At 38.1% G+C, this 27,216-nt stretch overlaps 2 protein-coding genes across 2 annotated transcripts; one reads left to right on the plus strand and one right to left on the minus strand.

The window, feature by feature from the left end:
• The first annotated feature begins 518 nt into the window (after window positions 1-518).
• LOC145778130 (serine--tRNA ligase, cytoplasmic-like) lies at window positions 519-9,048 on the plus strand. Its single transcript, XM_082589545.1, has 10 exons — window positions 519-700; window positions 1,333-1,484; window positions 2,168-2,326; window positions 2,874-3,018; window positions 3,847-4,001; window positions 4,895-5,116; window positions 5,706-5,789; window positions 6,469-6,666; window positions 7,407-7,536; window positions 7,968-9,048. Exons 1-10 carry the CDS (start codon window positions 565-567, stop codon window positions 8,102-8,104), a joined length of 1,518 nt encoding a protein of 505 aa, XP_082445671.1. The 5' UTR covers window positions 519-564; the 3' UTR covers window positions 8,105-9,048.
• Window positions 9,049-12,750: 3,702 nt separating this feature from the next.
• LOC145778230 (receptor-type tyrosine-protein phosphatase beta-like) lies at window positions 12,751-26,929 on the minus strand. The gene is made up of 14 exons (XM_082589689.1): window positions 26,801-26,929; window positions 23,614-23,756; window positions 22,668-22,797; window positions 21,915-22,184; window positions 21,272-21,400; window positions 20,377-20,517; window positions 19,849-20,025; window positions 19,319-19,408; window positions 17,906-18,020; window positions 17,421-17,578; window positions 16,399-16,521; window positions 15,197-15,343; window positions 14,513-14,782; window positions 12,751-14,408 (listed from the first exon to the last, which is right to left on the minus strand). Exons 1-14 carry the CDS (start codon window positions 26,910-26,912, stop codon window positions 12,916-12,918), a joined length of 3,498 nt encoding a protein of 1,165 aa, XP_082445815.1. The 5' UTR covers window positions 26,913-26,929; the 3' UTR covers window positions 12,751-12,915.
• Window positions 26,930-27,216: the final 287 nt, after the last annotated feature.

Raw genomic sequence — 27,216 nt, forward strand, 5'->3', positions numbered from 1 at the left:
TATGCACCATTGCACCTGTTCACTCAAGCACAACATATTTTTTCTGGCCTTCTCTTTTCTTTACTACAAAAAAAGCTGCATTTATAACATCTAAACTCTACATTTTACCATGCATATCTGTGACTCATAGCGATTTCATTGGTTTCAAATTCCAAAGGGCATATGTTTGACACTGCCCAGGAGTGTAGTACTTTTTTGCTGCTTCCAGTTGTAACAGTATGAATAATCAAGTTTAATTTGTTGCAATTTTTTTAATTTTGCTGGAGTTAGAAAATATCTTTTGGTAAATTTTTGTTTGCCAAAATGAGGACCACATTTGCCGAAGAAAGTTCTATGTGACCTTTACTGTACAACTGTTTGCTTGATGTCACGGAGTAAAATTTCTTTTCCTGCAATTTGCCAGCCAAGGTTATATGCTGTCTATGGCGCCTGAGTAAACAGACTAAACCTGGAAAAAGTTCCTATCTAACTGTATTGATGAGTAACAAGATTTTTGTTGTTTTGATATCCACAGTAGGTCTATTTGAAGTGTTTAAAGTGTTCAGTCATTTATACTACTGCAAAATGGTGTTGGATCTTGATGTATTTCGCAAAGACAAAGGAGGAGACCCCGAAAAGGTTCGGGAAAATCAAATAAAACGATTCAAAGATGTTAAACTTGTTGATAATTTGGTAGAAGCTGATACAGAATGGAGAAAATGTAAGTTTCAATTTGGTAATCTATTTTTTGTAAGCTTTATTTTATGAGTTCTTTACTGTATGATGGTTGGCTAAGTATACATATTACATATGTATGGCTAATTGCTATTTGTCAAGGTAAAATCAATTTTGTGGTTGTACAATGTACAGTATCACCAATTGTCATTCCTTCATATCATTGGCACTTATTTTCTGAAGCTTTTCATGAGTTCTTTCTCTGTTTCAAAACACATTTTGTAACATTTGAATCAATGCAATGCTAAACCATTATTGTCGATTGCATAATCAAGTTCTGAAAGTACCTGAGTCTATAGTCTATAGACTCAGGTACTCTAGTCTATAGGACAGTGGTTTAACACTGCTCAAGACTGTGCTACTGTATTTCAGCATTACATTTGATGGCATCTATATCTATCTATACGATTTAATGTCTCTTGTTCCCCTGTATTGTGAGAGTTGGGCGATATGGCATGTCAGTTAAATTAGACGCAGCTGTTTGTTGCATTGGAGATGTGATTTTCAGTGTATTGATGTACTATGATGTCTCAAAATAAAACATGGTTGTTATTTTGAAGCTTCTGTTAAAGTTTTAAAGAATTTTATGATCATAGTTTTCACGACTTTGTTGCGCAGGTCGATTTTCACTGGACAATTTAAATAAAATGAAGAACGTTTGCAGCAAAGCAATTGGTTTGAAAATGAAGAAGAAAGAGCCACTTGGTGACAGTGATGCGTTACCAGATAATCTTCCAAGTGTGGAAAACTTAACCGCTGACATTTTGCAAGTAATCTATTTTTTCAGCTACAATTTTCTTTGTTCAACAGTTCAGCTTAAACTTAGGTATTAACAAATGAATGCTTAATAGTGATGTTTTTCTCTTGATCACAGACATAGTATTTGCCCAACCTGGGTAGTTTAGAGTTGAATAGAATTTTCTGATTGAAACATGCCACACAAGGCACACAATGTATTGAATTTCATTCCAGTGATACTAAACTACTTTTGAATTTTATAGCAAAGCAAAACTGTATACATAGTAAGAAATATATACAGTATAAATTTGCAATAACAGTGAATAAAATCAGTCAAATTGGTTAACTTGTATAATTTATTTTAAGGAGGCTTCCGCCATCATAATAGTTGGTTCTTCAGTATATATAAGTTTAGTTTGAAAGTAGCTTAGTTTGGAAAAAATAGTTTTGAAAAGTATCTGTAGAACCTAAGTGTTTGTGTTGTAATGATATGTGGTAGGCTGGTGGAAGCTTTTGCGGCATTTTCATTACTCTACACAAGAATCAATGTCATCAAGCAGATGTTTCAAATTATTTATATTGCCAAACATGGACTCTAGGGAGGCGATCTACTACAATCAACAGGAGTATTGCTTTGTTGGCTACTGAGCAAATCTACAAGGAAGTGCAATTGCAATTTTGCATGTTAATTTAACTTGATTTCTAATCTTTGCAGCCTCTGACAGTTGTTCAAATAAAAAAACTACGCGTAAATGTTGATGAAGAAATAGCAAAGTGTGATCAGCGTCGGCAAGATCTTGAAAATACACGACTTACAAATCTCAGAGAAATTGGAAACTTTCTTCATTCCTCAGTTCCTATCAGCAATGACGAAGTTGGTCAATTTTTATCATATTTTTGCATCATTTTTATCAGGCACATTTGTTTAACCATTACCATGTTTTTGCTTTGTTTAAAGCACTTCTGTTTTATTCAAAGTTTATATGGAAGTAAGCCAGAACAGATTCAGCTTATTCGCTTGAGTATTGTGCTCTTTAAAAAAAAAAAACGAACTGCATCACAATCTTATATTGCACTGATACATTGATATTTCCTACCACTATTCCAATATGTAAACAGACTTAGTTGTATTTTATGCATGTTTTCAAAACAAAAACGTTTGATGTTATTCTCTTTTCGTTGTATTAGATCACCTAATAGAGATGCACTCCCAGACAGCAAAATCAGCTATTTTTACATTGATTCAATGTCTGCAGACGTTGCATCAATGTAAAAATGGCCGACTTTGCTGTCTGGACTAGATCACTCAATTTTGCCTGGTTTTACTGCCAAACTTTTATTTCGTAACATTGACGAGAAGTTTCACTATCCCGCTATCCCAACCTTTGTTCTGCCGTTAATCTTTACTTTTTTTGTACCAGGATGCTGACAATAAAACTGAACGAACCTGGGGCGACTGCGCAGTGAGAAAGAGATACTCCCATGTTGATCTTGTGGTTATGGTTGATGGGTATGAAGGAGAAAAGGGTGCTGTGGTTTCAGGGAGCAGAGGATATTATCTGAAGGGTGAGTTGAAATACTGTTCACCGAACTTAGACAAAGAAACTCCATGGTTGATGTTGATGTGAAGTAACATACCCTGTCTTGATCACACAGCTTTGTCTTCTGTAGAACTTTCGAATTTCGGAATGGCCCGTTTCGGTATGTCCGATTCGGTGAGTCCGATTCGGTGAGTCCGATCCCTTAACGGGGGATTTTTTCAATTTTTTTTTTAAATTATCGGGTACCGTAGCCTAATTATCATTGCCGTTTTAGGGTTAGGGGTTAGAGGTTAAGAACTCACCGAATCGGACTCACCGAATAGTAGCAGACCCCAGCGTGACAGCACACTAAGTCAGCGATATGCAAACTGATACTAAAAGTTTAAGCTGATATGCCCATACAAATCCAGGGTGTTTTTGTAATATAAAAATTTCACTGGATTTGTATGGGCATATCAGCTTAAACTTTTAGGATCAGTTTGCATATCGCTGACTTAGTGTGCTGTCACGCTGGCATTGTTACAATATAACAATATGTTTTCAATATTTGATTGTTTTCTTCCACTTGCAAAGCGTCTTTGTTGATTAGTAGAGCCCAGATTAATGTTATTACTTCGCACTGTAGTCGCTATATGCAACCTCAGTTTGTATCTTTTCTGCTTTACAGTTTAGTAACGACAAACCCATATTTGGTTTTAATCATATGCCTATCCTTTCGAATAATAATTAAGATATGAACCCAGAGTCGTGATTACAATCTCAGACGATTGCAACTGGTTTGATGTCTACCTAATCAGCGAACACTTTATCTTAGAGTTTTTTTTCTGAAGTCAAGTTCTTTTCCATATGACAGGAGCGTTGGTGTTTTTGGAGCAGGCGCTGATAAACTTTGCACTGCAGAGCCTCGCATCAAAAGGCTACATGCCTCTGTACACTCCCTTCTTTATGCGCAAAGAAATCATGCAGGAGGTCGCCCAGCTCAGCCAGTTTGACGAGGAACTTTACAAGGTGGCTTTGTCGTTGCTAAAAATTATTTTTTGTATCTGCGGTGTGGCGCATATTACACGAATTATTATCTATTGCCCTCGTTTACTTTTTCTTTTTGAGTGTCTGGGATCGAGGTCCGAGGCCTTATCCTTTCACAACCCTAGGTTGACAATTTTTTCCTAACTACGTTAAAAGGTTGCCAAAAACAATCAATTTTTGGTCTTATAATGCAAGACACATTGATTACATATATATAGGGAATAACAATGACTCCTATTGTTTTATGCTGTATTTACAAAAAAGTTTGCAAATCATTTTATACCACTATATAATATATATTTGCGCTGAGATTACCTGGCCTTTTTTTAGGAAAATACTTGGTTCATAAACAATAAGTTGTTTGCATATTTGAAAGCAACCTTTGATCTCCAAAACGCGCTTGTGGAATTGTGTTGTTCTATATATAAATCGGTTAGTCAGAATACTGAAAAGTTTGGGTGTTCATCAGGACAATTATCGTTTCTAGCACTAGTTGCTACGTTTATCTGATGAAATTGAAAGTAAAATTAACAACAAACAAGATGGTTTATTGCTTCACTGACGTTTCGCGCACCATGACAATGCGCATCCTCAGAGCGAATAACATACAAAATAAAATTTCACCAGGTTATATACTACTGTAGTGCGATTGTAGGCAAGAAAAAATAAAACACGCAATATTTTAAAAAATTGGCCAATGATGTGTGAGCGGTTACGTCAGTGAAGCAATAAACCATCTTGTTTGTTGTTAATTTTACTTTCAATTTCATCAGATGAACGTAGCAACTAGTGCTAGAAACGATAATCGGTTAGTCAGCCGCGGCTAGTTGTCTCGCGCCAAGATGTTCTTGTCTTTCATATTGCTACCTCGTCAGGTTTTAGGAAAATCTAGCGAAAAATCGGAAGAAGGTGGAATCGATGAAAAATATCTGATTGCAACCAGCGAGCAACCGATCGCAGCCCTGCACAGAGACGACTGGCTCGAACCAGAAAAGTTGCCAATCAAATACGCTGGAATATCGACCTGTTTCCGGCAAGAGGTCGGCTCTCACGGCCGAGATACGAGAGGGATATTTCGTGTGCATCAGTTTGAAAAGGTGGGTTTTGCCAAGAAAAATCTTTGTTTAGGCCGCGCTTGAAAGGTTGCCTCTGTTTTTAGTAAAGCGCTGGTTTGCGAAATCTCATTGTTGCTTCATGTGCATTTTCTTTCCAATCGGCTTGTGCATAAAATCATTTGTTAAAGACTATATCCAAACAATATCAAAATGCCCCAACATTTTGCATTAACCAGCGTTCCTATACTGTACCGTTATTTCCGTGTTATTGACACAGCCGTCCCATACAGCAAATCAACCGATTTTTTTACATTGATTCAAGGTCTTCTGACGTTAAATCAATGTAAAAAACCAGTTGATTTGCTGTTTGGAGTTCTTTCGATGTTTTTCAATAGAGTGACGTACATCCTATCTAAGTCATAAAAACAGACTTAGACAAGCAAAAAAGTATTTGAATAACAAGCTGCTAAAATGCAAATTAAGCAAGATATAAACCGTCATTTGTCAATAGAGCCAGACAGTGCTTTCGGTTAAAAACAAGTTGACGTTTTGGAAAAGTACCAGACCTTGTAAACTGTAGCTTGTTAAATTTGACTTTTTCAACTCCATTTAATAAGTTGCTGTGTTGCAGATCGAGCAGTTCATTTTTTCTGCACCGGAAAAGTCTTGGGAGCTTTTCGACGAGATGATCGCCACGGCTGAGGAGTTTTACAAAGTGTGTGTTTGTATAATTTGAAATCTCTGAAAGGAGAACCCTGTGGCAGTCAACGTTCAAATTAGGAGTACGTGAAAAGCCGCCATCAAATGGGATCGAAGGTCGCTGACGTCTAACGTTTGCAATACTGGGGAACAAAAAATGAAAAACCGTAAACTAGCCAACCGCCCAACCACCAGCAACTGTTTAGCTTAATTTGCCCCAGTAGAACAACTCATATCATGTAATTAAATGCCTGGTGAACAGCCTCATTCAATTTTCAGTGTTCTCATTTCTATTGAAACTCATCGGTGTGAAAATGCCAATTTTGCTGTCTAGGTGATGCCATGCTTCATACGAATTAGGTTCAGCATCACCACACAATTTCTACAGACTTCCCCACGTCACTTTTTTATCACTTAAATACCATTTCTACAAATTACTACTGTGTTCTAACGTCCATGACAAGAAATACAAGCTTGATAGAAACTAAGCCATGTGTTTACTTCAGATTTTTGAGCAGAGTTCTTGCAATGCAGTAAATCTAAGGCTTTGATTATTTGGATTCGATGCTGCACAAGAACTTAATTTAACTTAATTCAGGAACCATTTTTGTTGTGCGAAATACTTGTTTAATTTGCAGTTTCGTAGGGGTAACATGACAAATTAGTAATCCCATTTTTATTCATCATTTCCACAGCAACTGGGCATTCCATACCGCGTCATCAATATCGTGTCAGGAGCATTGAACCACGCCGCATCCAAGAAGCTGGATCTGGAAGCATGGTTCCCTGGCTCTGGCGCCCACAGAGAACTCGTGTCATGTTCAAACTGCTTGGACTACCAGGCCAGAAGACTGAAAGTGCGGTTTGGTCAAACGAAGAAGATGATGGAAAAGGTAATTCGGCTGATACGCCTTCTGTTTTTTTTCATTTTGTATCAGTTTTTGTTCAATTTTTGCAGTAGTCTTGCCAGTGTTTCAACATTAGTTTTTTTTTATATATATATACGTCACTCGTATTTAATCAATTCACAATCAAAGAACCACGCTTAGCAAGAAAAGTCCACTCGTGAAATCAACCATACGCTGCTACAGACACAGTTTTTTGTAAATGATGTTTTTTTCATTACTGCTAGGAGGAACTCTGAAACGGGAAATATCTCTGGTGCAAATAGCTTTTATCTTTATGACTTGGTGAAAGGGAAATTTTAAAGAATTTTGTTTGTGCAAATGTCATGTAGAAAATATTTGTCATAAGGTGACCAAAATTTAATAAACTGAACATTTTATTGCTTTGCTTCAAGTTTATGAAATTCTGACTAATAAGTTTTCATTCTGCTACCACGAGAGATTTCAAAGTTGTTAAATTATAAATAGATTTTAATTTACCATCAGGTCAAAATTTAATTTTCTTCACAGTGTTTTCTTTTTCACATTCACATTTATAGCAAAGTTTTAACTGATATCGGTTTGTTGGTGCAAATGCAACGTAAAATCGATTTGCTACATCATTCACGCCAAGAAGCTTACCAGGAACTGACCCCTCTTAACTTTGTTATCGATGGCTGCCGAATTCGAAAATGCATTCTAGAACAAGTATCAATTATGACATCAAACGTGACGCCGTTCGTACGCAGGCTGAGTTCGTGCACATGCTGAACGCAACAATGTGCGCCACCACGCGGGTGATATGCGCCATATTGGAAAACTACCAGACCGACGAAGGAGTAGTGATTCCTGAGGTGTTGCGCCCCTTCATGCCTGAACGTGAGTTGTTTTTAAAGATGTTTCCTTTTACTTTGTATTTTTTTATTATGGAAAGTTAAAAAGTGAACTGACCTGATATGGATGACGGCGATGACGATATTGATAACGTCATAGCGTGGTATTTTACTTTTCGGCTGCGATGGGCAAGAAGTAAAAGCTGAGTGTGTGACGTTCAGAAGGACGTGGGTTCGACACCGCTGGAGAACATGATTGTGTTTTACGAAAGCACTTACCTCGTAACATGCTTTTTAACAGTGAATATAGAAACATAACGGTATTCAGTATTCACTGTCAGTGAAACTAACAGTAGGGTAAAAAGCTATAAATTTGGAAAATATCCATTTTGTCAGTTTGAAACACGAGTAAATCAATTTGAAGTTTAAAAAATTCTCCCAAAACCTTGACTTTAACCTGTAATTTGATTTTTTTAGAATATAGAGAAATAATCAAATTCTCTCGACCAGCACCAATTGACGAAGAAGCAAAAAAACAGAAAGCAAAAAGCGGAAAAAAGGACGGAAAAGGAGACGTTTCTGCCGACATGAAGGATCTCAGCGTCAAGAGTTGAGAATAAAACTCAGTTGAAATAATATATACTGTAGTGCTTATGCCTGTCTGTCATAAAACCACCCAAGAGTGGCTTCTCCTTTATATCATGTCGTAAAATCCTGCCATTTCTCGGTAGTTGTCACTTGGCTTTTACCACCGCTGAGAACCAATTGCAAAAATTCTGTTTTTGTCTTTCCTATGCCCAACCGAAAATATTATTAAGTCAAATCGCTGGTATCTTTTTGTTGTTGCCTGACCACTGGCAACGTTCTTACCCCAGCTGCTGCTTTATATCATGCGATATTTTGTTTGATTTTCGCCAGTAACTGAATCTCGTTTATTTGGGAACGAACTCTGTGTTTGGTGCCAAGTTCTATTTAGTGTTTACAGCTCAAGTAAAAACAAACAATTAGCCTATTTTATGTAGACTTCCATTGTTGGGCTGTTCCGTTTTTCTTTGATTGGATTTTTACGAATTCTTGTCTTTGTCAGTTGCATATTTTCATCGTAGTTGTTCCCACGAAATAATTTCCAGGATCTTCATTGAAAAGTAATGTTTGTACACAACTATCGCATGAAAATCGAAATTATGCTTCTACTGGAAACTGAAGTAGCACAGAGTCCCATTATATTAAAGGTTGCGATGCATCGCGAGCTTTTTCTTCCATTGTTCAATGCAAGTTAGATTTTGAAGACTTGCGGCCTTCAAATCTCGAGCAATGCTAGCTTTGCTTATGTCTAAACATTAAGTTATGTTTGAGTAATCGTTAGAGTGTGAAATAGTTCTTTATCGGTTTAAATTGACATGTGATTGAATAATTATGTTGTAACAAAGAGTTGAATAATGCTCGATGTAAGAAAGTGATCGGATTAATTAATTGTGAAACAACCAACTTCATTATTTTAGGGTTGTTGAAATTTTGTAAACATATTCGGTGAAATAAATGTTTGGTGAGACAGCAATTTGTGTGTGAGAATAAATACCGATGTGGTGAAAGCCAGTGCAAGGAATTTTGATATCTGTTAAGTTACGTTGAGTGGATGTGAAAATTTGCAAGCTTGGTTGTAAAGCGGTTTCATTTTACCCCAGGACATGATCCCGATAAAAAGCCTTTTGACCAAACGTAGCATGACGTCATCGGGAAATGGCTATAATCCCGACCTTGCTTTTGTTAGCTCAAAATACATCAACTCCTTTAAAAGAACAATCCTCGAACCCGTACCCAAGTCCCAACACCTCCCAGTATGCATCAACATAAACCCAGTAATTCAGCCTCGAATCTCCAAACCACTGCCACGGTTCAATTTCCGCAAAGCTTACTGGGACAACTTTACACAAGTATTAGACGCAGAAATCGACAATATACCCCCCACACCCCAATCATACGCTTTTTTTTTCAAAAACTGGTTTGGAAGGTCTCAAAACGGGTCTGCTACTATTCGGTGAGTCCGATTTAGTGAGTTCTTAACCCTAAAACGGCAATGATAATTAGGCTACGGTACCCGATTAAAAAAAAAATTGAAAAATCCCCCGTTAAGGGATCGGACTCACCGAAACGGGCCATTCCGCTCAAAACAGACCATAAGAGGAAGCCGCAAAGAATACATAGGCTACCTGGTCTCACAACTGAAAGCAAAGAAGTGTATGAAGAATACCTGAACCCAATACAACCAGGATCCTTTCAGCCAAGAAGCTCTGAGCCTTGGCGAAACAGTCCTCAACAAACTCGATGAAGAAAGAAAAACGCGCTGGAGAGAAATGATAGAGTCAACTGACCTTCGCCACAATAGCAAGAAAGCATGGGCTACCATAAAAAAATTAATATCTGATAACCAACTGCAAACTAACCTCGCAGCAGTCACACTAAACCAAGTCGCCCCCCAACTGCTCCTTAATGGTAAGGCCAAAGCCAAGCACCGATACCACAAACCCACCAGGCACAAAAACGATACTTTACCAGAAAGGGAAACCAACGATCAACTTTTCACACCAGCAGACCTCCAGGTAGCCTTCAAACACTTGAAAAGTGGTAAAGCAACTGGCCTAGATGGAATCACTACTGAACAGATCCTCCATTTTGGTACGAAAGCTAAATCCTGGCTCTTAAAATTCTTCAACATTTGTCTGGCCAGTGCAACAATCCCAAAGATCTGGAGAAAAGCAAAAGTAATAGCTCTTTTGAAACCCCAAAAAGATCCCTCTTCCCCAAAGATTTATAAACCAATATCACTTTTATGCATCCTCATGAAAGTATACGAACGCCTCATACTAAGTAGGATCTCAACGCAAGTAGACGACCAACTCACACATGACCAGGCAGGTTTTCGACCAGGGCGCTCTTGCTGCGGTCAAGTTTTAAACCTAACTGAATGTATAGGCTAAAGGATGGATTCGAACAGAAACACGCCACTGGAACCGTCTTCGTAGACCTATCTGCCGCTTATGATACCATCAACCATAGGGCCTTGCTTCTTAAACTGGATCATGTCATCAAGAACCCCACAATCAACCAAGCTATTCAATCACTTCTTACAAATAGACAATTTTTGTTGAGATGAATGGTCGCAAAAGCCGCTGGAGAACCCAACATAATGGCCTGCCGCAAGGCTCTGTGCTTGCACCTATCTTATTTAACATATACACCAACTATCAACCAAAACCCCCCAACGTACGTCGTTTCATTTATGCCGACGGTTTCTGCTTAGCTACCCAATCAAAAAACTTTTCGGTGATAGAAAAGACTTTAACAGGAGCACTCTCCGAGTATTCCACCTATTACAAGTACTGGAGCTTAAATGCAAACCCTTCCAAAACCCAAGTCGCATGCTTTCACTTGAACAATCATAAGGCTAGCCAAAAACTTATCATCAATTGGGAAAACACTGCATTACAATACACCCCCTTTCCTGTATATCTTGGCATAACACTGGACAGAACCCTATCCTATAAGACACACCTACTGAAACTCAAGAAAAGATTATCTGCTTGCAATAACCTTTTGCAAAAGCTGGGAAACTCAAACTGGGGAGCAGATGAGCACACACTGAAGTAAACAGCATTGGCTCTTTGTTACTCGACCGCTGAATACTGCGCTCCAGTATGGGCTAGGTCAAGCCTCACTAAAGTAATTGACTCCGAATTAAACCAAGCATGTGGAATCATAACTGGCACACTCCGTCCAACACCAATCTCCGACCTCTATAACTTAGCAACTATAGCTCCACCTCATATCCGAAGAGAAATCGCTACAAAAAAGAAAAGAGTAAAACAAATATCCGACCAACGCCACCCTCTCTATGAACACAAACGTATTCCAACAAGACTCAAGTCACGCAAGAGCTTCATCAAAGTCGGCCCATTGGAACACACAAGCGCGGCAGCTGCACGACTAGAAATGTGGACCTCTGAGCCCGATAGGACACAACATCCTGCCATCCCAAATCCTTCCGAAAGTCTTCAACAAACTCCCACCCTTGAGAGAAGAGAGTGGTGCTGCCTAAATAGAGCCCGCTGTGGAGTCGGGAGAAATAAAAGCAACCTTTTCCGATGGAAGATGACTCCAGACCCTACGTCTGATTGCGGCCTAGACAATCAGACGATGAAGCACATCCTCACCAACTGTCCCCTTAGCCCTTCATGTGATGACAACGACCTCAAAAACATCACAAACAATGCTCTTACCTGGCTCCGACACTGGCGTGACAAGCTATGAATGAATCGGGAAATTTGGCGGGAAAGTGTTGTCCTGACTGATCGCCATGTATTTGTCTTAGGTGAGACCCGGTGTTTATCCTGGCTTACAGGGCTCGTTGATATTTACAGTCCCTTCTCCGTGCTTTCCGTTTATTCTGGAGTTATTTTTACTCTATTTTCTACCACTATTATCTTCGCTCACCAACTCTAGCCATCTTTTTGGCCTTCAGAAAATTCAAAATATACTGACAGATAGTAAATCCACTTCGGTTAATTAGCTCCTGTGTCTGACACGAGCAATGGTTATTTCATACGATTTCTGATGCATCATCTACCTTTCAGAGATGTGTTGGTAAATGCAAGCACGCTGATTTTCTGAAAAAAAAAACGTTTCTGCCTGAGAAAATCTCTTTAAATTTGAATGGCGTATGGATTACTTCATGTTTCAATATAACACCTATTCATATAACGTCAAAAGTATCATTGCGTGAAAGCAAGTCATGCGTAAGTCTTATAAGAACTTTTTCATTTATTCTCTTGAATAGGCTACAGAAAGCATAGCCTTCTGCAGATTTTGTGACTCACGGAACTTGTAGCTATGCTAGGTTACATTCAGAAGGATTCTTTACATAAAATAAAGTATGTTGTTGGCACAGTCTGTCTGTGTTGTTGTACAGTACTGTTGTAAGGGATGGGGATTTGAAGAAAGTAACCCTATATGACATTATACACGAAAAATGCCGCAATTACCGGCAAAGATTAGCCTATTCAAAAACAATCTGTATAAATAAGTCACAACACCATTGACTGTGTTTCCATGCCAAATGACAGAGAGGCTTGGAAGACCATGATCGCTAACGTCCATCAGGGCCAGACACTAAATCACTTGATTAGTCTTTTTTTTGTGGTGTTGGTGTACAGCTACTAATCACCAATTTAAAGTTATGCATTACAACTCCAAAACATCAGATAGCGTCCGTTCAAGGTAATTTAAAATCGCTGCAACCTAAATGCTAAAATTAACTGCTTGAGTTGACTAATAACACTGTTTCATTTTACTTCGTTTAACGTAAATTCTGTAGAGTTTGTCCATTGTTTTCTCAAAGAAATGACATAACTTTGACAAGAGTGGATCATCAATTGTCCGAAGTTAAAGAGGCGAGAAAAGCAAGCTGGTTTTCCTTTTTCTCGGAAACCGGGCTAGCAGTGGTCGAGTCTGTCTGAGGAGCAGTGACATGACTTTTTTCTGTTGATGGATTGGCATTCTGGTCACTTTCAACGTTAGGATTTTCTTCTTGATCCAAAGCAGTTTCTGGCTTACTTGGTAGAACAAAAACGGGATGAATCTCCTGACTTTGGTCAAATGTTACTTTTCTGGTGTCAACTATTGTGTCTTTGATCTCGCTTTTATCCTCATCTTGTTTATCAGCATCTTCTTTGGTTCCGTTTACTTCCTTTGTATCGTCGACTTTGTTTTCGTTGTCAGCAGTGTCATTTTTATTATCTGTGCCTTCTTCAGGAGATGGAGCAATATTTTCAGGCTCAGGAATTGTCTCAACTGGTAAAGTTGTAGGTGCTGGCGCGATCTCTTGCTTTTGCAGATCTATATTGTTATTTTTCTCCGGTATAGAAGAATCAGTCGGAGGTTTACTTGGTGTAGTTTGATCTTGAGGAAGATCTGATGCGACGTTAGTTGAAGATTGTTCTTCGTTTACTGAGGATGAAACTTCTTGCTTTTCAGGCGTTTCATTGATTTTTGTGAGTTCCATGTCGACTTTTTCCTCAACCGGTGGAGTTTCCTCTTGCTTCATCTGAGCTTCTTCTGTTACGTTTTCCTTTTGATCTGATGTCGGTAAAACGATTGTGTTATCTTCCACTGGAGGAGAGGGAGGTTCTGTATCTTCTGCTGAAACAGATTCAACATCACACTGCGTAACATTTTTGGCTGTATCACAGTTTTCTATTAGCAAATGACTTTCGCTTTCTACTGAAGAAGCTGTTGTATTAAGAAGTACTTCTTTAGCTGATGCAACTTCTTCTGTTATCGATGGCAAATTGTCGAGGGGAGTAACTGGAAGCTGGGTATTTTCAGCTTCGGGTGTGGTTTCAATCTGTGATACTTTTTTTTCTTCAACCTGTGCATTTTCCGCTTCCAAAGGAATTATAGCCTGCGATACCTCTTCTTTTGTATTGACGACATCTTGTGTCAAATTAGGGGGTGTTTCTTCTTCCTTCACCGGCTGAGTTTCAGTTGGCACAGGTTCTTCTACTTGTTTTTCAATAGTCTTTTCTTCCGTTATCACTTTCACAGGTGCAAGGGTTGCTTGGGTAAACACAGCATCATTTCCAATTCCAGCTTTCCCGACCGCTCTTAATCTGATCCCATAAACAGTGTCAGACTCTAGATCGGCGAAAGTCACTTCACTTGCTTTTGCATCTCCAGCGTGTACGTGTTCTTCTTTCACAACTAAAGGGCTTGTTTCACTGTCTTCGTCTTGACATTTCTTGAGACGCGATAAAATCACGTCCACATCTTTGCAATATCCTTCTACTCCCCACCATTTAACTGCAATGGAATTGAGAGTTACCAAATCTTCTGGAATATGGACATTTAGAATATCCCCAGGTTCTGAAAATGAAGTAAAATTAATCGTTAATCGTTTGTAGACCAGCAGTTGGGTAACGGAGATTTTCTCCAAGTGCTCTACTCGGAGTTTAGCTTAGCCTACTTACTTGTGTAAACATCAATTGAGGAAGACTTCCCTTTGATTGAACTTGATACCGGAGTGATTTCAACTTTGTATAACATGCCAGGGATTAAGCCCGAAAACGTGTGTTCTTGTTTGGAAGTTGTCAACTCAAGAGGATGTAGCGTGCTTTCGTCTTCAAGTGACGTGAGTTTTAATAAGTAGTCATCTGCACCTTGATCCGGAGACGTCCATGAAACAACCAACTCTCTCTTACTGCTGGAGAGAACAGAAAAGCTTCCAACACTTGAAGGACCTGAAAGCAAATTGAAACGCGATTTAAAAACAAAAATGTATCCAACAATTAAAAGAACAGAAAGGCGCGAAACCAATTGTCTTCTCCACGTTCAAGTAAGTTATGCAGTGCCTTGCCAAAACACAGCCACCTTTTCTTCAAAGGTGTCGATAAGACAAATTTTATGGCAGACATTTGTCGCTCAGATACAAAGGTGAAATATCAGCATCCATAGAGGCAAAGTCTGTACCGCATATGATTAAAAACATTCTATAGGCGATGGATGAGAAAACAGTTGTCTTACTGATCTGCATGCTACGTGCTATGATGGCCTACTTGTACTTATATTCTGTCTTTATTTGCTATTGAAATAATATTAAGTCTATAAAGTTAATAAAAATAATTGTGTGCGTAACTCAATTTTTATGCCATTACCGGTAATTTGTTTGGCTTTAGTAGGAACACTCAATATTTCATTGCTGACGGTGGTAATTGAAAATTCGTAAACAGTTGATGGATGCAAAGATGTGAACACGTATTCGGCGCTGTCCGATGAAACGAGAACTTCCTTGGCTATTCCTCCTGCGTTTCATAGTGAGCTGTTAAATACTGTACTTAAAGATTTAGAACATCAAGGTTAGAAAATCAAGGTTTAAAACATAGCCCTATTTCACGCTCTGCCTTGGGAAACATCTATTAAAATTTGTTAAAGGTAGTTTTCTTCATTCAAGAACATCTTATCGCAAAACCGATTTCTTCAAAAACATCTTAAAAGTGCAGCAACTGAGGTGAGAACCCTGGAAAATTGTAATCCCGAAATTTAAGTAGGCTACCGGTAGTTCAAACTACGGTATTTTTAAATCCACCTTTTTAGATTTTTAAATGTCTTGAAGTCTTGCAAGATTTGAAAGAAAGTCAGAAAAGTTGGCAATATATTGACTAGACTAGAGCCTTGAAAACGATTAAATTCATAGTGTAAGCCTGTATCAGTAAAGGCATTGGTTAGAAATTTTAGTTATAGCCTAGGCCAGGGCTACTCAACTAGCGGACCGCAGTCCGACTTTGGACCTTCTGGGTAGGCCTATTGATGGTGGACCACAGGATTTTGGAAATAAATAACTCCACAGCCACGATTCAGGGCTTCTTTAAACAAATTTCTGCTGGGAGGAAGCAAATTTTTCTGTGATGAACCTAGTAGCTGGGGGGCTTCGCCCTTCAGACCCCTCAACACTTTGTCACAAATTTAAGTCAAGTTAAAGTTACATTTTACCTAAACAAAAAGGTTCGGTACCGGTAGGCTACTGGTACTGATAGTTTAACTTTCGTGATTGCCTGTGAAATAACTTATTCACGGGACCGCTAAAAATATTCAACTTGTCAATCTGGAGTCTGGACTATTGTTACCATCAGTTGAGTAACCCTGGCCTGGCCGCGTTCATTATTTTTTTTTATACAAGACCACATTCTTATAATTATTGGCGATGGTTTATCCCAAAAATCCCATTTTATAAGGTTGATTGCTAAGTTTGCGATTTCTATTTTAGACCGGCACATTCACTCATGACTTAAAAAGATTTAAAAAACGCACAAAATTAAGCTATGTTTTGCAATGTAGGCTATGTTTTGAAATAATCTACCTTCACACTTGGCCTTGATGGAGTAACTATGCACGCCTCCGATGCCGGCTTCCCAAGATAAAGTGATTTGGTCCCAAGAGCATTGATCCTTTGGAAAGTACATTGAAGGAACTGATGATGGAACTGAAGTAAAGAGTTTTGAAAAAATGCTATTAAATATAGCATGATTTGAAAGTACAGTAGCCTAGTTGAAGAGAAATCAGCCCTTGTAACTCAATTCATTGTAAACAAAAAAGGGTCAAGCGACATTTGTCACTGTGTGAAAATCAAACAATGAATTTTATGAATTTTTTTTATCTGATGATACTTTATGGATGGAAGATTAGATTATATTGAACTTTGGAGTGCTTCAGGTGCCATCTACTTATGGGTGTGTGCCATCTACCTCGGTGTCTGGGTTAGCATTTGTATGTTTTTTTGTTTTTTTTTTGATCTTTTTCCTCGGATTGATAAAGTCTTGATAGGTTATTCCTGGTAGTTTCGCATACTTGTAGAGGCTTCGGATCACTGACGCAGGCCCGGTCACCGAGATTGGCAGAGTGAAGTTCCGATTGTTGAAGTCTTGTTGCCGGAGAATTATTCCATCCATTAGATGCCGCTAGGTTAATGCTGCTCCTTAAAATGTGTTCCTCAAGCGCACACCCCGAGAGTGGAACCAGCGCTGCTTGATCTTGAAGCTTTTCGTTCACAAAGTCACGCGCTAACCAACTGAGCTATCGGGGCGGACAAGCATCAGCATCAGAGAAACAAACTTCTACAAGTAAATGAACCGTAGGAATGAGCTTCACAATATACCATCTATGTCCAACAATACAATTATCTTTTCCCCAACCATCTTGTGGTACAGGTTGCCAGAGAGTTTCATTCGTATTTCCACTGACAACTTTGTCAAAAGTTTTATAGGCTATGCAGTATAAATGTGAAAGGCAAGAGGTAACCAAACCCAGAAACTTTAGATGATATCGTGTGGATTATGGTTTCAATAGAGCTTCACTAAACTTCTAGTGCATAACATTACTAACCTGTGCCAAACACTGTTGCCACAGAAGATGACTCTCTTCCATCTCGCATTGCTGCCACCTCGACGTGATATAGAGTGCCAGGAGTGAGACCTGTGATGATGTGTTGAGGGTGGAAGATATCATTGATTGTCCAACCGTCTTGCTGCTTGTCTTCCCTTCTGTAAATCAAAAATGCTTTTATAGACGAAGGTCGAAAGCTACTGTAAATGTGGCCCAATATCCAGTATGCCGACAACAAAACATGCTGGGACAAAGATAAAGTAGGTTATACAGTAGGCTAATAAACATTAACAACGCAGGCTTTTATTCAGTTGTTGATTTTATTTCTATCAATCAAAGCACTAGCCAGCAAAGATAATTATTTAAAACGACACAACTTCAGGTGACTTTAAGACTTTCTATAATTTATCTCTACGTTTAAACTTCTACCAACCTCTATTTTACACAACAAACTGCTCTATTTTTAAAGAAAGGCATTTTAATACCTGATTGATATTATATAAAAATCTACCCGTCCTCCGGCAGGGGGCCAATTTATCCCTTGTGTGGTGCAAGAACGCTCAGTGGTTGATACTTCAATTTCGCCGCACATTCCCGGTACTGTAATGGAAAAGGTTTGATCTTAGTTAATAAAGGGAAAGGAATAGAGTAGGCTACTGTATATCAAGCTCTGCTGTAAAGACTGTTTTGATTTATTAAATCATCGATTGTCATAAAACTGTACATTATTCTACGCTAGTGAGATATGCAAGAAAGGTCTGTGTTTAAACACAAACAGCAACTCATTTACGGCTGAGCGGGATATTTTAATAGTGTAGCTTAGATAAAAGCATACAAAGCAGCGTGATCAAACTTTTTCAAACCAATTCCATATCGCCAAGAAGTACAGAACCCACACCACATAAGCTACAGTAACCTGTAACAACAAGCTGATCTGATCTAACAACAAAACCGTTGCAAACTGGTAGGATCCAACTGTTGATTAGAAGATTCATTTGTCGGTTAAACTTTTTAGCTTTCTATTTAAAAGCAGGTTTGGGGTATGACTCAATGAGACAAAAATATTAGGCTGCATCTCTCGTCCTACGCTGGCTACAAAGGCTTAAAAATCTTTCGGATGTTTCGACAACGATTGCCCAACCCTAACTTAACAACCTTTGAATAGAAAAATAAAAGATCTCTCCGTACTATAAGCCTAATAACCCAAGCTAATGTGAAAAAGCGTTGTAAACGTATTTTGCAAAGATCTTGTTTTTTGTATATTTTAAAATTGTAGCCTTGTTTATTTTGCCACAAAGTAGAAAAAATATGAACAGTCTTGCAATTTATCTTTAAACACTTTGTTTTTGGAAAATATGCTCACAAATCCAAAAACTTCTACAAAGTAAACATTGCAATAACTGTGTCTGTACGTTACAAATAGTCTATTGTAGGCCTACTTATTTTAAAACGCAAAAGTAACTTGTACAGTGGCTGTCCTCGTTGCTTAAGCTACTTCACGGCGACAAAGGTAGCCCATTCTCCAGCGTTACTGTTGTATTTTTATGACAAATAAATCAACAATCGTTGCACCTAGAAAATATTGGATGTTGCACGTTTCAAATACAGGCCCATGCTTCGATATCATCATCATCATCCATTTTGTTTCAAAGAAGCCTGATCTTCATCCCAAAACATGAGGATTAGGGTCGACCAGTTGACTGATGCAGCGACTCCTCGATCCTTCTCTGTTGTTGGCATCTTCAATTTTCAGGTTAGCCTACTTTTGTTCATGTCATCTCATATTTTCCTTGGTCTATTTTTCCTGTCACTACCTTATTCTAATTGTTTTGATTTTTTTTTGTTTCTTTTCTCCACTAGCCTATAGCCTAATACTGTGTCAATAAGTAGTTACTTACGCGTGGTAAAACTAGACACTATTCTTTTGCTGCTCTTGTCCTTTGAGTTGGTAACGATGCCGATGGTGTACACTGTTCCTGGAACAAGACCTAAGGAAAAAAAATGGTGTGAGCAATGCATACCTTTAGATCGAATAAAATATAGGCAAGTTACTTTGAATAGCCTTGTTTCTAATTTTTCAAGCTATAAGTATTCTTTTGTCCACAATCATACTGATCAGTGTATTCAAAAAGATTAATTTTAAATCAATATCGGATTTAAGTTGTTGATGGTGCTCAAGAGCATTGAAGAATTCACTCAAAATGTTCTAGAATGTTTGGAAAAAGAAATTGAGGCTGTTTTTTAACCTATGTAGTAAACTCGTTTGTTAGCTGAAGAGTTTTTGGGTCTAACTATGACTTTAAAACTTCCCGATCGGACAATAATTTTTCCGGTTTGGCTTTTTAACATTGAGTTCGTTTTAACTTTGACATTAAATAAATTTACACTGAATAAAATCCACGGTAAAAAAACTAAAAAATTTTCTCACCTGTGAATTGATATTGCGTATTTGCGACACCACGTGGGCTTGTTTCGCCGACCACTCCTTCTTTTGGGGTCAAGAAAAGGTCATAGCTGTCCGCGTCTCCTGATGCGACAATCCACGTGACGAGGGCTTCATCTGGTCCTACGTCACGCGTTGCTATTCCAGCCACCTCTTGCGGGACTATTCATTGCAGAAAAAAATGTTGTTTCAACTTCAATTTTAGTTGTTTCATTACGAGATGACTTCAATTAATTCTTTTAGCTTAGGTTCGTCTAACAGTCAATACAAAGCCTGAGTTTTTGACCTTCGTTATTTTAATTGAAGTCTGTAAACATTGAATCATTGTAAAAAAGGATAACTTTTTTGATCGTTTATTAGTTTTTACGTTTTTTGTTGTGGCTTAACTTTTTTCGAAGGGTTGAAGTTTTTTGTATGAAACACAGTTTCTTAATTTTGTTTTCGCTTCTAAATTAGCAGCTAAACTCTGCGTTTTTTGTTAGTTTATTTTAACAAGCATGTTGATTTTCTTACCTGTACACTGCGTAAAAATTTGTGGCTGGCTGGATTTGTGTTGAGCCATGCAGGTGATCTTGCAGTTATACAGTCGTCCTGGAGTCAGTCCATTAAATGTATAAAAGGTCTTTTTCAGTCCTTCAATTTCTATTGGTTTTCCTGTGTAATGAAAAAGAAGGTGCTAACATGCAAGGTAAAGTTTTGTAAATTACTCTCGTATGACTTTTAAACTTACGGCCCAGTCGTAACACGACCGATAGACGAAAAGGAGAGATTCTTTAATTGTTTGATCGGCAACTCTTACAAAACAAAATTTGCTGCAGCAGTTCCTTTCATAAAAGGTAAAATTAAGGTCTTACCAAGACTTACCAACAAAAAAATAACTTTTTCACACTGACAGAAATTAAATGTAAATCGCGAAGGTTTGTGATAGAAAAAACTATTAAAACAGCTAAACTAATAAGAATGCCACTGTTTTCCCCATTTTAGTAAAGAAAAACATGCTATAGGGCACGATTGTGCCAGCACTGGATTGACTTACTGATAGTTTATGATAACAATTTATTATTTATTTATCTCTTCTTCGTTTGAGGTTATAAGGCCGAGCAATGGCGGATACAGGGAAAGGGGGGCGATTGAGGCGAACGAAAGCACAAAAAAAACTTCATTCACAATGTTTGTGCAAAGTCGTGTTAATGACGTACATATCACTGTATACGTTCTAAGATGGGTACACATCATTGTGTTTTGTTGAATCCCCCCCCCCGTAAAACTACTTGATAGATCTGCCATTGGGCCCGAGTCTCTATACATTTACCAGCTCTATTACTTTTATTTAATTATTTATTAGTTTAATTGCACTTCTTTGATTGGTTTCTTGTTGTTGCCTCCTAAAGTAAAAATTGTTTCTAACCTGGCTGCCAAGTGTTTTCCGATAATTCCAAAGAGTAACTGTCGATGTTTCCTTCTGGCCGTTTCCACTTGAACGTCATCTCGTGCTGTGTGACGTCACTGAACGTAGCGTCAGAAACGTATCGAGGTGCTGTGGAAAAAAATTAAACCTCATGATTTTAAGATTCTCATGGTCGATTCTCCACGTTTTTATTTTTGTTTGCGTCTTGTCAATTGCTCAGAGGTAAATTTATCCCATCAGCGTTTTTAGATCCGATTTTGGGTAATTATCATGTCCCCACTTTCCCCTACTCTCTACCCACGTCCCCATCATTTATGCAATGTAATTTTTGCTTATGTCTATTCCTTCGCAGACTGGACCTCCTAAGTTACAATCGACATCAACCTTGGACACAAGCTTGAGGTGACGACGACTCAGTCACTTTTTTGCAGTAAATTCACCCTTTTAATTGAATAAGTTATCCATCGTGCTTGGGTTAAATTTACTCGAGTAAAAGCAATTGTGGTATAGTGTATGTTCTATAAACTTTAAACTTTACAATCGAAGCAACTTATTGATGCTTTACTGTATTTTTCAGTCCAATGTTAGTAAAATGACAACAGCTTTCAAAACAATAGCTATCCTACTGAACTCTTCAACCGACCTGTCATAAATGTTCCAGTAAGTGGTTCACTGCTTTGTCCATTCATAACATTTGTGACACTGACCGTGTACACTATTCCTGGCATCATGTCTTTGAATACTCGGCCTGTTTGCTTCAATGCAAATGCTGCGGCTATTGGAGTTTGTTCTCCTTCAGCGGTGACCGTGACGTCATATGATCCTGGCTTTCCTTTGCAGTGTTTCCAAGTCACTTGCAATGAATCACTTCTCGTGTTGGAAGGAAATTGAATATCACGTGGAGGACGAGGCACTAAAATTATTTAAACGTTGGTCGAAGTTTCTCCTTTGCTTGCTTAGCTTACTTAATTGAAGAAAGTTTCCAAATTGTATTTTTATGAAACATCCCAGCCAGCAAATAGTGTAGCCTACATCCTTTTTGCATTGATTAAACGGCTGTAGAAGTTTAATCAGTGTACAAAATAATTGCTTTGCTAACTGGGATAACACTATTCTAACAATTATGTATTGACAATGTTCCTTCGATGACTTAAGAAGCATCATTAAAGCACTAGATCATCAAGCAAGACATTAAAGACCAAAGTGGGTCATCCTGTAAATCTCTGGTAAATTACTCATCACAAACGACACATAAATTACACACGTAGAATACAAATTTAATCAAAATAAAACCTCTTAGCATGGCCTATACAACAAAAGTGGGTGTAAATGCAGCAGTCTATTCTAGACTCTGGATAGTAAAAATGTCATAAACATTTTTCAAAAAATAACTCACGTGTCCACACATTAGCTGTGGCGCAAGGTGTTTTGTTCCCGTTTACATCAGTAGCGATCACGGCCACCGAATATTGTGTGCATGACTTCAGTCTTGTAAAGGTATGGCTTGGTGCTGGCAACGCTTTTAACTAAAAAGACACATCGTTCAAAAGAGAGGTTCTTAACCAGGAGTGCTAGCACCATAAAGTGGTGCAAGCACTGTTTCTAGATCTAATGGGTGCATGATTGCTGAATCGTTGGAGTTGTTGGAAGCGGCGATCTTATATTGTGTGTTTCTTTGTGTATTTACCACTACCTAATGTGCTGATCCTGTATTTGGCAACCCTGGTGGATGTTTTTTGCCATGAGCTTTGGTCTTTTCGATCGTCGGCGTCGGATATGTGGTCTGGTTAATATTTTTTCGTATATTGTTTGGTGCAGAGTCACGTAAAGTAAATCCCTGATCTGTATGGAACGGTTGTAGATACTCGGCTGGTACAGTGTTAGGAATTCGGTAGTACTAATTTCTGTGCTCTTGTAGATTCTCTGGTAGTCAGGTGGCTTTATTTTGGGTTTCCCAAGCAACGAACGATCAGCGAGACACCACACTAAGAAGATATCCGGTAGGTATCGAATATTTCTTAAAGGGGTTAATTATAAAATGGTGAAAGAAGTTTTAGCTTGCTTACCGGGACTTTTAGCCTACATTCTGGATTGCATGTGGGTAGGCTACAGTTATTCTAAAAAGGGTGCGAGGACTGGTAGGTGATTTCAACGTGGTGCCAAGAAAAAAAAATTAAGAGCCAATCACTTACGAGAAAAATAAAAATGAAGTAAACACACTTGGGTTCTGAATAAGCGAACAATATTGTTAAATTTTATGATGAAGAGTATGTGAGCAATATTCTAGTAGTGGGCTATCGGTAGGCCTACCTATGAGTCAAAATAAGAAAAATTTATGTTACCAAAGTTCTGGACTTGATTTTGTCTGGAGGGAACAGCCGAACTTGATACGAGACAGGATTGAAATTGCTTGGAGGAGCCCATCTGACGCTGAAAGACTTTATGGCAATCTCGTCGAAAGCAAAGTTCTTAACCGTTTCTGGCCCTACAAACAGCACTAGTCTTTTGAATATGTTTTTACCATAAATTTTAGCAACATGGTAAATAGAAACAATCAAGGAAATTTAAACTAGATGAATAAATTTGATTAAATGTAAAAATATTATAGATTTCTTAAAAATTGTAATCTTGTTGGTGGAAATAAAGTGCTCAAAATATATTAGGAAGTGTAGATTGAAACTGTTCCTATACAGTATGTAACGGTACCGTACCATAGTTAATTGACCACACCACAGGTACAGTAGGGCAGTGGTTCCCAACCTTTGTATACAAGGAGACCGGTAAAAATGGAAAAACGTGTTTGCCGACCAGCAACAAAAGATCGTTGCGAGTAGTACAAACATTTGTTATTAGTTGTTGACCAAAGTTGTTGCTGTGTACCATAACGCAAGATTTCGGCTTTACCTATGCATTTAAGACGAAAATTAGGTTACAACAAAACGGCAATGAAATCTATTTGTATACAAAATCAATGTGAATGAAAAAAAAATTAATATTTTTCTCTACCAGAATGCTAGCAGCAAAGAAATGTCTGAAGCATGTGGCTCCGCTTCGAGCCATTTTCCTTCTTTTTAAAGCTAGAGATGAAAAATTGTTTCGCTTTACCTGGTTCAAATAATCACCAAAAATTCGATTGCTTTGAAAGTTAGACACGAATATTCGTTTACAGAAGATATCTGGACTGCAAAGTAGGATCACAACATAATTCTACATGACTTTCTTGTTTATGGAGATTAAGTTCGCATGTGTTGACATTTTCGATGAATGGATTGTTTATTTAGAGAGAGAGAGAAAACTTTTATTTCGTCTGTTGCGAGAATAGTGCGGTACAATTATAAACAATACGAATAAAATAGCACCATAACAAACTAGATTCCACAACAGATAGGAAGCAGCGAAAGACTATATCAGTCATCAAGTCAGCTACTTTCAAGTCGTGCTTTCAAAAGCTGCTTTCTAATCTTATTTACACTTTTCATGTCGGGGATTTTCATATTTTGAAAAATCATGCGCAAAATTGTCAGCCAACTCTTTCCAGTGTTGACTTCAATGCTCAGAATTTTTTTAATCTTTTCTCCAATTGTAACTCTTTCATCAGCATTTTTTCACCCCAATCAGCTTCTAGTGTAGACTACTTTTGCCAACTCTTAGCTTATTCTGAAGCGCTGATTTCCTACCACTTTCTGCATAATTTCTGAAATTTAAGGAACTTTGCCCTCTCGAATTTCGGTTTTGGCAGGTTTCCAGTGCAGGCCTTACGTTCTGCTACTTCTTTCCGGAATCTCTAAATTTCTCCAATTTCAAATTTTCGTTCCCAACAACTTTGACATTTTTCGACATTAGGAACAAAATTAGCTACCCATCTGGCAACCTTGAACTACTAAACTTTTTGATAGCTGCACCCAATTCATGGTGAAACAATCATAAACGGGACAATATTTAGGTCAGTGGTTCCCAACCGGGGAGGAATTCCTCCCTAGGGAGGAATTTCATGAGTTCAGGGGAGGAATTTCAGTTTTTGCCGTTCGTGTGCAAGAGCTACATTTAATAAGTTAATAGCTGTTTATTTGCTAATAAATTTCATACAAATATTACCCTAAAAGTGTTTCCAGAAAGCGCTATAATTCATTATTTTAGTGTAATTTTGCAAAAATTTTCCGGGGGAGCATGCTCCCCCGGACCCCCCTAAAATACGCGTGCCTTCGGCACGCTCTAACCCCCACCAGTTGTATTGCTTCCTTTGCTCAACCGATCAGGATACGCCACTGCACATGAGGTAGCGATGTCTTTAATCAAACACTTTGTCGTTCTCTTCGATCCATCAAATATTTGCCCCCCCCCAAAAAAAAACATTTCTGGCTACGCCACTGACCAACACCACTAAAAAACCTTCACATACCTTGGGTTCCGCTTGCGCAGAATGAGGATGATCGACACAATGGTTTTGATAAGCCGAACCAAAAACTGGCTTATCCGGTCATTTTTATAGACCGCTGGCTGTGCGGTCCCTGATCCCGTTTTTACTTCCGATCGGAATGAGGAAAGAGTCTTAGAACCCTAACATAATGGTGTCTATTACAATCTGGGGGAATTGTAGAGAAACCATTTTAGTTAAAATTCTAGGGTTTCTAAAATTTAGGACTTCCTTTTTTCTTTTTAGTAATATGGGGAGAAATGAATAGTTCCAAAATGGGCAAAGGGAGGAACGCAACAAAAAAGGTTGGGAACCACTGATTTAGGTCATCAAAAAGTTTACCTTTATTATTTTGTGATATAGACGAAGGCGAGTCAGTTGTGCTGCAGTGAATCAGCCAAGCGTAAAATAAGTTTTACATGGAATAACAATTTTACAATGCCTATGATTTCATATTAAAATTAGCTTTTGCAAAAAGTAAGATCTTTTACGGACCGGAAAGAAATTTACGCAGACCGGCGGTTGGGAACCACTGCTGTAGGTTATTTCTATAGCTTACGACAAAGTAGTCTGCCTTAATTGTAAGCTAGGCTGCTGATGCTTCAAACCTAACTAAAACATGAGTTCAAAGTTGATCAAAAACAAATTGTAAATATCACATTAAAAACTTTTAGTGCTTTACATTGTAATTTTTTGAAATTCTGGATTGGCAAAAACAGAAAGGAGATTAATAACAACGTTTAGAAAGCGCCAGATGCAATTTATAAATCATGTTCACAGACACGAATATTTGAAAACATTAGCAAAAGTAGCAGAGGTTGACAAATATTAACATATTTAAACAGCTTCAATCAATGGACCACAAACACATCAGTCAAAACTAAGAATTTTAGACAAAATCAAAAGATAGAGATTATAGAAGTTTAGAAGACCGTGATAGTCAGCGTTTGTAGCCTACGTGATCAGGTCAGGCGCATAATTATTATATTATCAATCATCATTGTCATTTTAAAAGTTGGAAAATATCCACAAGATTTTTCATGATTGGTAAATTATAGACTGCTCACTGCTCAGTCAAGTCTAGCAAGTGAATGAATGAAGAATCTTAGACAAACCTTCATCAGCGTCAGTGGCGATGGTATCCAAGGAATCTGTTGATGACGTGGAAACAAAAGACAAACCGCTTCTAGAACGGACTTGTACAACTTTGCTGGGGCTACTGCCCATCGTTGCTAGTGTCGTACAAAATCTATTTATGTTAGAAATCTAATTGAAGGCAATGCTGTAAGATTGTTATAGTTTTTTTTTATGTAGGCTAGGCTTCCCCTACTTTACTGATCTGGTAATTACACGCTACTAAGTCCACTGAGAGGACAAGAGTGCGTCATATTTATGTTCTGTTTTCAACCACAACTCTTTTGATTACTGTCTACATTGATGCAGCAATAACAATGATGATAGTATTAAACATTTAGTTTGGTTGGTTTGGCTTAAAATCTTTATTCTCAGATTAGAAAGCCTCTGGAAGGTT

The sequence above is a fragment of the Aplidium turbinatum genome, chromosome 10 (genome assembly GCF_918807975.1).
Source record: "Aplidium turbinatum chromosome 10, kaAplTurb1.1, whole genome shotgun sequence".
Lineage (NCBI taxonomy): Eukaryota > Metazoa > Chordata > Ascidiacea > Aplousobranchia > Polyclinidae > Aplidium > Aplidium turbinatum.